This window comes from Acanthochromis polyacanthus, chromosome 19, assembly GCF_021347895.1.
Source record: "Acanthochromis polyacanthus isolate Apoly-LR-REF ecotype Palm Island chromosome 19, KAUST_Apoly_ChrSc, whole genome shotgun sequence".
In the NCBI taxonomy this organism is placed as follows: domain Eukaryota; kingdom Metazoa; phylum Chordata; class Actinopteri; family Pomacentridae; genus Acanthochromis; species Acanthochromis polyacanthus.
In genome coordinates, this window is record NC_067131.1 from 32,027,747 (window position 1) to 32,040,127 (window position 12,381).

The 12,381-nt window shown below is 42.3% G+C and overlaps 1 protein-coding gene across 1 annotated transcript; it reads left to right on the forward strand.

Annotated features, from left to right (window-relative positions):
• Window positions 1-5,024: 5,024 nt before the first annotated feature.
• On the forward strand, window positions 5,025-12,309 carry LOC110945243 (microfibril-associated glycoprotein 4-like). Its single transcript, XM_051939719.1, has 6 exons — window positions 5,025-5,570; window positions 5,643-5,801; window positions 8,960-8,995; window positions 9,214-9,310; window positions 11,509-11,676; window positions 11,836-12,309. The coding sequence occupies exons 1-6, from the start codon at window positions 5,304-5,306 to the stop codon at window positions 12,087-12,089; spliced, it is 981 nt and encodes a 326-aa protein (XP_051795679.1). The 5' UTR covers window positions 5,025-5,303; the 3' UTR covers window positions 12,090-12,309.
• Window positions 12,310-12,381: the final 72 nt, after the last annotated feature.

Genomic DNA, 12,381 nt, shown 5'->3' on the forward strand with positions numbered 1-12,381 from the left:
CTGTTTAGAGATGGTCTTATAGCCTTTGCCTTTAAGATGTTTGTCTATCATTTTTTTTCGGATGTCCTGGGACAATTCTCTCCTTCGCTTTCTGTTGTCCATGTTCAGTGTGGTACACACCTTTTCACCAAACAGCAGGGTGACTACTTGTCTCCCTTTAAATAGGCAGACTGACTGATTATGAGTTTGGAAACACCTGTGATGTCAATTAAATGACACACCTGAGTTAATCATGTCACTCTGGTCAAATAGTTTTCAATCTTTTATAGAGGTACCATCATTTTTGTCCAGGCCTGTTTCATTAGTTTGTTTTTTTAAATAATTATGTTAATCAACAATTCAAAAGTAATGGCTGTTTTTGATTATTTAATTTTCAACAAATTTTTATTTATTGTTACTTTTGTGAGTTTCAAGTGATTTCAGTGAGAATTGTGGGTTTTTCCTTCTTTAACTGAGGGGTACCAACAATTTTGTCCACGTGTGTATATGTTCATTTTTCAGCCCGTTTTCACATTGGTTGATGCTAGAGGTACGGACGTGTTAAGGTCACTGTAGAGCTGGCGCCGGTTAACTTCTATTTGCTGCACATTACAGGCAGTTTATATGAATGACTTTGACGGCGAACATTGTATAATTTAACTAAAAATACACCGTCTCCTCTCACACTTTACGTAGACAAAGTAGTTTTTACGCTTTTAGACGCCGTGTCTAAATTGTTTGAAGTCCAGTTCCTATTAATTAGTTTACCGCGTTCAGTGGTGGAAGCGGCTGACGAACTCCATTGCAAATGTTCCCATTTAATTTCGGACGCTAATTTACAAGATAAAATTAAGGATGTCGAATATGAAACAAACACTCGTGAATGGTGAGGAGCAGCTCTTTAATTCGGCATGAATTAAAAAAAACCCACAAACTCGATTTACTGTGATATTGTGAGATTTGTTTGTGGTGATGTAAATTAGCATTCAACAGAGTCCGCTAACATTAAAGTGACTGACGTGCAGTGTCTGTGTTGACAGACGTAGAAAATACGTCAGGGTTTTGTTTAGGTTGTTACTATGTAATAGTCTGTCGCTACTTTTGAAGGTAAAAAAATACTTATAGTTTGCTGGCTGTTAGTTCCGCCATTCATTCCGCAGATTCACCTCGAATCACGGAAGCGCCTTCGTCAGCGTTGCCGGCTCATTAATATTTATGTCCGTCGGATTACCAGCCAATCACAAAGCGCGTTCATCAGCCGGCTCATTAATATTTATGTACGGCTCATTAATATTTATGTTAAGGGAAAGTGCCGTATCCGTAGGCCACAGGCTACGGGTACGGGTCCGTATCTGTAGACACTACCTTTCACATTATTTTCACTCCAAAAACTCATAAAGAACTCAAAAAAGGCACTTCAGAGCAGCTCCAGTGTGGATCAGACAGAGAGACTGGGAGGGAGGGACAGACGGACAGAAAGGCTGCAGCTGCAGCCGCAGCCAATGTGTGAAGCGTCACAGAACCCTGCTGGCAGAGGCTCTATTTATATCCTGGTATCCAGCAGCTGATTGGCTACCAGCCCTGTCAGTCAAACGTTTCCTCCGACGTGATTTGCTCAGAATTTACTGACGAAATGAGGTAGATCCAGATCGGTCAGTCTCGGCAACGGTTGGCCGTTTAGGGCTCGGAGGCAGGCCAGAGTCACTTGATTAGTTGAAATGTGGTGTAAACATAAAGGATAGAGTTCAGAAGCCATTTTGAGTGCAAGACCACGTGGATATCTGTATGCTGTATAAAATATGGACAGAAATACAGTGAATATGGAACGCGCAGCACCACCATGTGCCACGTGTGCGCACATGGAGCCGAGCTATTTGTGGATTATTTACTTATTTCAAGACATGTTTTGGACAAAATATTATACTTGCTGGTATTGTCTTGATGACTACTCTTGGATTATGGCCAGTTTTTGTGGATTATTTTCATCTTTGACCAGTAAAAGAGCGTCCAAAGGTGAGTTCTGCCCTTTAAATGTTTTGTTGTTTGTTGGAGAAATGTGTTTTTCTCACCCGCTGTGGTAATCACATCTGAAAGTGGCTTATACCGGCGGATTCATGAGAATCTAAGCTTTCCATGGGTGTATACTGTTTGTATAATCGCGTTGGGAGTGTCGTTCTATTTTGAAAAATGCTTATGCAGATATCAAAACGGGCCGCCCGCAGGCCGCTGAACCGCAACGCAGAAGGACACTTGTTTCAGGACACCAATGTTCAGGTTTTGGACAGGGAGGACAGATGGTTTGAGAGAGGAGTGAAAGAAGCCATCCATGTCAAAGTAGAGAAGCCATCTCTGAATGGGGGGGTGGTGGTCTGCGACATCATCTTTCACCAATTTACAATCAGGTCCCTTTAAAACTCCCCAAAAGAACTACTCATCAGACTCATGCTAATGACCACCATTAGCACACGAGGGCTCAGTGACATCTGTGCATTTCAACGACCCCCACCGATACAACCACCATCAATGAGTAGTCAGAAGAGTTTTGATATCGGTCGTTGGAATAATAGCCCTGGACACACCTCATAGAGGTTTAAAAGCTGAGGCAACACCAACCACCACCAGAACTGAAGAAGCCTCTTGGATGAGAGGTGAAACATCTTCAAGGAACTTTCTTAAAGTCCAGTGGATTGATTTAAACTACTTTGGATATGTGAGCTTTATTTAATACTAAAGGAAAATCATTTGTGAAAATAGAATATAAAAGAGGCCCAAGGAAACTTCCTTGAGGCACTCCATGTTTCACAGATTTAAGTCTGACTCACTTCCAGCAAACATCTGCTGTCTCTTGGTCAGTAACTGTTGACTGTTAATGGAGCAGAAGAAAAAAATCCATAGCATTTTAATTTTTCCAATAATAACTCATGTTTAAGAATATCAGTCTAAAAATGTCTAAAGTCTAAAAAAAAATGGATCCAATCAGCTTCTTTTGTTCAGGATCGCGTTACCAATAGTCAACCATTTGAGTTAGGGCCGTTGCTGTGGAATGTTTTTCTCTGTAAGCTGGAAGTCAGTAAATACGTTATTTTTTTGAAAAGTATAACTGAATTTGTTGTTAAATGACTAACCATTCTGCTGCTACAGCTCTGTTTATACAACGACACCGAAACTCTCTGGAAATCTGATTCTGATCTGGTATGTCCGGTATGTTTGTCCACCCTCATACTGGTCCTACATCACGTCGTTGTTCTGATCATCAAACAGAGGCTCTCTCTGATTGGTCGCCTGCTGCCATCTCTGCAGATAAAAGCCGTGAGGCGACGAGCTGCAGGGACGTTGGTGGACTGTTGGGCTGCTGCTGCAGGTGAGTTCAGACAGGTGAGATGTTTGTCTGGTGTCCAGGTGCTCAGTGAGGAGACAGGTTTCATCTCTGGAGGCTTTGAGACCAAACGTTTGCTGCTCCAGACAGAACTTGAGCTTCTGACTGGATTAAAAGTCTGGAAGTGTTGCTAGAGTTGTTTTTTGAGTTCGATAAAGTGGATAATTAGAGATGAGATGAGCTCAGATCAGAACATCATGGAGCTGAGACGTCACTGAGTCCATCCAGACTTCAGCTTCTCTCTTTGGTCTGCAGGTTCTGAGTCCATCTTCACTGTTCAGCACTTTGTTTCCAGAATCTTCAAAGAAGGTTTCAGTGAGTAAATCCACAGGTAAAGCTGCATCACACTCACTGCAGCTGATGGACAAACTGGTTCTTAATGCACAGAGACACTGCTGCTCTAAAGACGACAGATGTACTCTAGAAAAATGCTCCTCTCAAAACAAGAAAAAAAAACAGATTTCAAGGAACTTTTACCTTGAAATAAGTGAAAAAATCTGCCAATAGAAGACGTGAAAAATGCCTTGGTAAGATTTCTGGAAATAAGATGTGATATTTAAAATACTGAGATCTTAAAATTACCTGAGAAAACTCATTTTAAGTTATATTTTACCAGGATTGTCAAGCTTATGTGTCTTAAAATAAGCCAGACATGCTAAAAATCGCAGTTTTTCACTCATAAATAGATTTTTCCTTTCATGAAACCTTCTAATTTGAGACGTATTAAATTTATTTTGAGTTGTATTATAGCGGTAATTCTCCAGATTTAAGATCATCTTGTACTTGAAAAAAGATTACAAAGATTAACTGAAGTATTTTGAGATATGTCTTCTCACAGGTAGCTGGAATCCTAATATCTAGTCAGTCCCTCCAGGAATTCGTGATGTTGCGATCGCACGAATTCAACCAATCAATCTCCGCGAATTTTGCGCGGCTTTGCAATTTCGTCCAATCACCGCAACTTTCCCACAATTTTTGCCCGTCTCCCATGAGTTCGTCCAATCACAGGTAAATAAATATTGTCAGTTACAGTGTTGAAACATGTTCTACAAGCTGGAAAAATGCAGCTTTTAACAGCTGTCACTGGCTCCCGCAATTTCATCACAACAAATAAGCTTAAAACATCAAAATTTTTATCGCAATTTTTTAGAAAAGCTGCCGCAAATTCAGGCATTTTCGGCCGCAACAATCACGAAAAACGCCCGCGAAATCCTGGAGGGACTGTCTAGTTATGTTTTGACAGCATTCATTGTGTTTTAGGGAAAGCCAGCTCTGCCCAAAAGCAGCTGTTTTTAATGCAGAAGTAGACATTTGCTTTTTAAACATTCATGTTGAGTACAAAATGTAAGATGTATTTTACTTATTTTAGGTTGTATTACAGTGACATGACTCTACATTTAAGACCAGCTTGTGTTTGAAGCAAGATGAAAAGTGTGATTTAAGCATTTTAAGGTATCCGTCCGCATGCAGTTGGTTGAAAATACATTAGTTGTAAATATGACTGTGGTTCTTATTCCCTCATTTATAAATAACTCCACACCAAGTAAACAACTGTAGAATTGAAATCAATTTATTTTTGAATTTGCAGCAACACATTAGCAAACTTGACAATCTGAACTAACTGGTATTTTCCAAAAAAGGTTTTTACTTGAATCACGTTGAGTTTATTTCTTAAATCCAGATTGTGTAGTTTCTGCAAATAACAGCTCAGCTGGAAAACTGTATGAAAAGTAAAATGAACCTTGTTTCTTGTAAAATACAACTTAAAACAAGGTCATTTCAAGATTGTTTGATCGAAGATATTTAAGATGCATCGTCCCTCCATCTGCTGAAATGCTTCTGAAGTGAATTTATCTGAAATCAAGTGGGATGAGACATTTGGACTAAAAATAAGACAAACAGACTTGGTAAGATTTGGCGTTGTTGCAGAGTGAAAGCTCTACGGCCGATGGATGGTGGTCTGTTAAAACCTGTTAGAACCACAATAGAAATGCTGTGGTGGCGCTGCTCTGCTGTTGTGTGTTTGGTTCATCCTCTACTTTCTACTGATGACGACGTGGAAATAAAAGCCACTTCATCTGAGGAGCTTCTACAAACAGGAAACCTGCACACGTTCAGACCCACATCTTCCAGAGTAAAGGCTGGCTGCAGTTTTCCTCACGTTGTCTCTGATCATTTCTGTTCCAGGTCTTCATCAACACCTCTGACCATGAAGGTAAGTGTGTACCTGGACTCAGCTGTCTGTGTTGTGAATCTGCCTCCACACTGAAACCTGCTTCATCTGCAGCTGCTGTCGGTGAGCCTCCTCCTCCTCGCTCCACTGCTCACCTGCTGCACAAAGACCAAGAAGCTGCCGCCGGACTGCTCCTACATCCAGCTACACAACGAGAAAACAACCAGCGGAGTGTACACCATCTACCCCACGGGATCCAAACCTGGTGTCAAGGTACGCTTCACCTGTCTGGACGCTGCTCCACCTTCAACACACAAACACATGAAAGACTCACATTCACTTTAACATGATCTGATGAGGATGAAAACCTGATGGAACGTTAGGAAGAGGTCAACAAAGACACACAACACCACCACAAAGAGACACTACACCACCACAAAGATTACGGACCATTACTGTGTGTTTTTTAATATCACCAGTTTTATTCAATGGGAGACCTCGGTGCGAACTGTCAGGAAACGCTATTTACTTCAGAAGTAGCTGCAAATTTTATCGAAACCTTGGATAAGCATCCTCCAGCTCCTTCACCTGCATCCTGGGATTTTATCGTTGAACATTTTATTAATCAACCCAGATTTTAACAGACACCAAATCACTCCCTCGGACTCTCTTTGTGAAGCCTTTGCAGACCACTTCAGGGGTAAAATTGATTTTATAAGATCCTCTATTTCATCTAATCAGAATACTGTTTCTAATACAGTAGAAAGCTTGTTTTTACCCGAGGAAACACTGGACAGTTTTGCACTGGTTGATGCTGAGATGCTTGGTAGAGTTTTCTCTCGAGTAAAACCAACAACCTGCCTTTTAGACCCAATTCCCACATCACTTTTTAAAACACTTTATGGATTCCTTGAAGTCGAGCTTTTAAATATAGTGAATTGTTCCCTTCAGACGGGCTCTTTCCCTGCTGCTCTTAAAACAGCAGTAGTGGGACCATTTCTGAAGAAGAACAATTTGGATCCTAATGTTCTTAATAACTACAGGCCAGTGTCCAACTTACCATTTTTAAGCAAAATTTTAGAAAAACTTGTTTTTATTCAGCTGAATGATTTTTTAAATCACCATTCTATTCTTGAGACATTTCAATCTGGATTTAGGACGAACCACAGTACAGAGACTGCACTACTGAAAATTGTTAATGATTTTAGGTGCAACCTGGACTCACACAAGCTTACAGTCCTTGTGCTGCTGGATCTAAGCGCTGCTTTTGATACAATAGATCACATGATTCTTTTAAATAGACTAAGACACCTAGTAGGCCTCTCTGGTACTGCCTTTCAATGGTTCAGTTCTTATCTCACAGATCAAAAATTCCTTGTAAGTCTGGACACATGCTCTTCAGGGATCCATGAAATAAAATGTGGTGTTCCCCAAGGCTCAATTTTAGGCCCCATACTTTTTAACCTATATATGCTTCCATTGGGAGACGTCATCAGGAGGCAAGGTGTCACGTTCCACAGCTATGCTGATGATACACAGCTGTACATCTCCATGTCTCCTGATGACACAGGGCCGATTGATGCCCTTTTTAACTGTATTTTAGACATCAAATCCTGGATGGCAGAAAATTTCCTACAGCTCAACCAGGGCAAGACTGAGGTTTTAATTATTGATCCTAAGGCTCAGGGAGAGAAACTTTTATCAAAATTCCAAACCCTGTCTTTAATTCCATCCAATCAGGTGAAGAATCTGGGTGTCATTTTTGACTCTGAGCTCAACTTTATTCCACATATTAAAAACGTAACGAAAACAGGGTTTTATCATTTAAAGAACATCGCCAGAGTCCGCCCCTTTCTCTCCCGGGCAAACACAGAGATGCTGATGCATGCTTTTATCTCCAGTCGTATTGACTATTGTAACGCCCTGCTTTCTGGTCTTCCAAAAAGAAACATCTCAAGTTTACAACTGTTACAGAACTCCGCAGCACGTGTGCTGACGAAGACCAGAAGGCGAGCACATATTACACCGGTTTTAAAATCACTGCATTGGCTCCCTGTGTGTTTTAGGATTGATTTCAAGGTCCTTTTAATGGTTTTTAAATGTCTTAGGGGTCTTGGACCTTCTTATCTCTCAGAATTGCTTTTACCATATGAGCCCTCGCGGACCCTGAGGTCCTCTGGCACCGGCCTCTTAATGGTTCCCAAAGCTAGAACACGGACTTACGGTGAGGCATCTTTCCAGCACTATGGCCCCCGTCTGTGGAACAGCCTGCCAGAGGACCTGAGGGCCGCAGAGAATGTTCATATTTTTAAAAGCAGGCTCAAGACCCACCTATTTAATTTGGCTTTTAACTAATGTCTTATTTTTATTAATATTTTTATTTAATTTTATTTAGTTATGAATCTTAGCCCTCTCTTTACTTATTTTTATTTTATTACTTTTAAATGATATTTTAGCCATTTGTTAGTATTTTACTTTATATGTTATTTCATATTTTATTTAATTTTACTTATTCATTTCGTTTTATGTTCTTAGACTTTGGAGTTTTATGTTTTTATTCCATATCTCCAGTGTTTCCTCAGTGGGGGCCGGCTGCACTGGGGGCTGCAATTGGCCCTGGTTGGGATGTCTCCGTCTTGTGGCTGGCATCATCTTGGCCAAGTCGGGGGTCTACAGACTGTTTTGCTGTGTGGGCCCCTCACTGTCCTTGTGGCGGGGCATGCCCGGGCAGAGGCATCTGGCCCTGTGCTGTGGGCGGCGCCCCGTACAGTCGGCCCCCTACGGTTACTGACCTGGCTGCTCTGTACTCAGCCACGTGCTTTTAATGATCACTTCGTGTGTGTGTGTGTGTGTGTGTGTATGTGTATGTGTATGTGTGTGTGTGTGTGTGTGTGTGTGTGTGTGTGTTGGGGATGGGGCGGGGGGAGGGGACTGTTTTAACATGTATAGCACTTTGTGCTGCATTTTAATTGTATGAAAAAATGCTCTATAAATAAAGTTTGATGATTTTTGATATACAAAACAACCACAAAGACGCACTACACTACCACAAAGAGACACAACCCTACCACAAAGACACACAACCCTACCACAAAGACACACAACCCTACCACAAAGAGACACAACCCTACCACAAAGACACACAACCCTACCACAAAGAGACACAACCCTACCACAAAGAGACACAACCCTACCACAAAGACACACAACCCTACCACAAAGAGACACAACCCTACCACAAAGACACACAACCCTACCACAAAGACACACAACCCTACCACAAAGACACACAACACTACCACAAAGACACACAACACTACCACAAACGTTCCTCCTGCTGTCTGTCTGTGCTTCCTGTCGGTTGTCTAATCATTGTGGGTCAACGTTTGTCTGCTGTGGATCTCATGAAGGGATGTTGTGTTTGTGTGCAGGTGCGTTGTGAGAAGTCAGACGGAGGACATTGGACGGTGAGTGTTTGACCAGAAGCCACCTTAAAGGTGGAACCTTGGTTCTCTCAGTGCTCTCTCAGTGTTCTCTGAGGTTCTGTTCTGCCCTCACATGTTCCACACACCTGTAGTCAGATTCTAATCAGGTAAAGTTCTAAAGACTAGAAGATGGAGACATGAAGACGCTGAGGCAGAGCAGCAGCTTTGTTCACATTAAAGCAGATCCTTTGTGTTTGCAGGTGTTCCAGAGCAGGCTGAATGGATCTTTGAACTTCTACAGACCCTGGGACCAGTACAAGAAGGGCTTCGGTAACCCTGCTGGAGAGTACTGGCTGGGTGAGAAACAATGACCACAAACACACACTACACTACCACAAAGATACACTACACTACCACAAAGAGACACTACACTACCACAAAGAGACACTACACTACCACACTTGCCTGGAAAATCCAGACTGACTTTATTTATGTATTAATATAAATACAAATAAAGGCAGTCCGGCATTGTGATGATAGGAGACGATTTCAAAAAAGAGGGGCTAACGAATGCAGCTTGAACAAGAAAGAACCAATCAGCGTAACATGGATGTGACGCACAAACAAATCGACCTTGAAGTCCATGTAGTCCAAACAACAACGGCATGCAGCCGAGAAAGCGTCGCGGTGAATGATTACTGCCGTTTTTGTCACAAAAATCAGCGAATACATGGGGTACTCTCAAGTACAACACTTATCTTTGAAAAGGCTACGCAACAACAGACTCCTTCCGAACGATTAGCGGTGTTAGGAATAACTTTAAATCGGAGCCAAACCAAGTCGGAGCGTATGTGTAAAAGTTGCTTAAATTTACTCACACGTTTGGAACGGGATTTTCCTCTGTACAAACAATGGCAAGAAGCCGAAAGTAACGAGCCATCCACTGCCTCCTCATCGTCGGAAACGTCAAGTGAAAAGAGGCAACGACTAACGCCATCCAAAACGCCAAGAGACCACAAAAAGATTCGCTTTGGCCCCCCTCCTCCTCCTCCTCCGGCATCATCTTTGAGGCGCTAAAGATGACGCAGCATTAACTCCCGCCTCCCGTGCTGTGATTGGTCGTACCAAACTTTCCCGGGAGGGAAACGCGATTCAATTCGCCCAATGCCAAACTGATTCTCCTGTACCTCCTAACATGGAGATAGGAGATTACATGGAGATTCAGTTTAGATTTTCCAAGCTACTACCACAAAGATACACTACACTACCACAAAGAGAAACTACACTATCACAGAGATACACAATCCAACCATAAAGACAACAGTGAGTCCGTTAACTCTTGAAGCTCCAAAAACAAACTGCCTCCACAGTCTGAGTGCAGTCTTCACATGTCTTCAGGACATGAAGGTCTGCTGAGGAGTTTTCCTATGTTACAGTTTTTTTCGATTGCTAAAACACGTTTTTCAAAACTGTACGTTTATTTCAAAACTGCACACACAAAACTCCAAACATCACACACAAATTGCTAAACCCTTACATCCCCTTGCAAAACAACTCTGCCATCAAATCTCTTAACATGTTCACAAAATGGAACTCGTGTTTTCATTTGGTAAACAGCCATATTTTCACATGACACACACATACCATTCATTGAATAAACACAACTAAGCTTTTGGCTGAACACTACCAAGCAAGTACAGAACACTGTAGAGCAAAATTGAAAACACAATTATAGAAATGGAACACACTGAATTAATGCCCCCTTCTCTCATAGACAAACAAAACATCACACAAATTTTCAGACAAAACATTTTATTTTTAAATGTTTCCCCCCATCCCCCCATTCAAGCATAAGCATCATGGGGCATCATGCCTCCAGTTTCTGTCTGGCCAGAGGGCCTCATCAGCATCGCAGGCGATGTCCTCAAGGTCCAAACAGCGCTGGAAGAACCGCCTAGAGTGCCGCATGAAGCCCTGACAGGCCTCAAAGCCCACATTTCCACAAGCCTCCCCCATTTCCACAAGCCTCTTCCACCTCTTCCTCCTCTTCCTCTTCTCCTCCTCCTCTCATTCGTACCCCTCTCCTTCTCTGACTGTTGTCTCTGTTCTCCATTGCTCATCAAACAAAACAGAGGGTCAAGCCTCCTTTTATGCTGGAGTCCTTGATTGCAAATTGCTCGCCAGACCAGAAAGTTTAGAGATTTGCATATTTGTGTGTTGTGGATTGATGCTTTGAGATTTTATGTGAGAAGTGTGTGCAAACCTGAAAAATTGTGTGTTGTGTTTTGACAGCAAGGTGATGGGAAATTGACATCAGAGTGTAAAGAAGGAAAGTCAGAGTTCTAATATGATAAGGAAATCTAAAGTAGTAACAAATTGAGTCAAGCGATTGGGGACAGAAGTAAAGGTTGTGAAAATTGTGCCTAATTTTTGCTTTTTGTGTTTTAGCAATCGAAAAAAACTGTAATGTCAGTATTGGACTGAATCAGTGACTCAGGTGACTGTTTCTCAGAAAACACCTGGACTACAGGTGTAAATATCCGGTGTGTGTGCAGGTCTGGAGAACATCCACCAGCTGACACGGCAGCGACGCTACGAGCTGCTGGTGGACATGGAGGACTTTGAAGGGGGGAACGTGTCCGCCGGATACTCCTCGTTCTCCGTGGACGGCGAGTGTGACGGTTACGCCCTGCATGTGTCTGGATTCACCAACGGGAGCGCCGGTGAGTCAGTAAGAGCCTGGATACGAGCTCAGAGCAGGATGTTGATGGCATTTATTTGGTTTAGTAGAAAATATGGAAGCTGAATGTGTTTCTGTCCAGTTATCACCTCTGTCACCTTCAGAAGTCTGATGATCATCTAACCCTCTGACCTCTCTGTAGGAGACTCTCTGAGAGTTCATAATGGACAGAAGTTCTCCACCTTTGACAAAGACCAGGATTCCTATGGAAAGAACTGTGCCAGACAATTCCTGGGGGCGTTCTGGTACAATAACTGTCACACTACAAACCCTAATGGTGTTTATCGCTGGGGGGCAGATGGAACCCTCTATGCAGTTGGAGTAGAATGGTCCACCTGGAAGGGTCATGACTACTCCCTGAAGACCATCAGCATGAAGATCCGTCCTGTAAAGTAAACCTTCAGGACCAATCCACAGCAGAACATCACGTGCTGGTTTTCTGTCATGTAATCTCATCTAATCTTAGAAGCAAACTGGTGGTCTGATGGTTGCATCAGCTGCCAGCACAGTAACTAAAGCAGTCAGGTGATGGTGAATGTGAGCAGCTGCTGGCTGGAAAATCAACTTTGGTGGAGGTTTGATGTGAATCAATAAACAGGAAACTGGAGCCATGTGATGGAGTGACTTTGTCTTTGTGTCTGATTTTCATGATGAACCTGAAATGATCACAGACGTCTGACACGTTTTG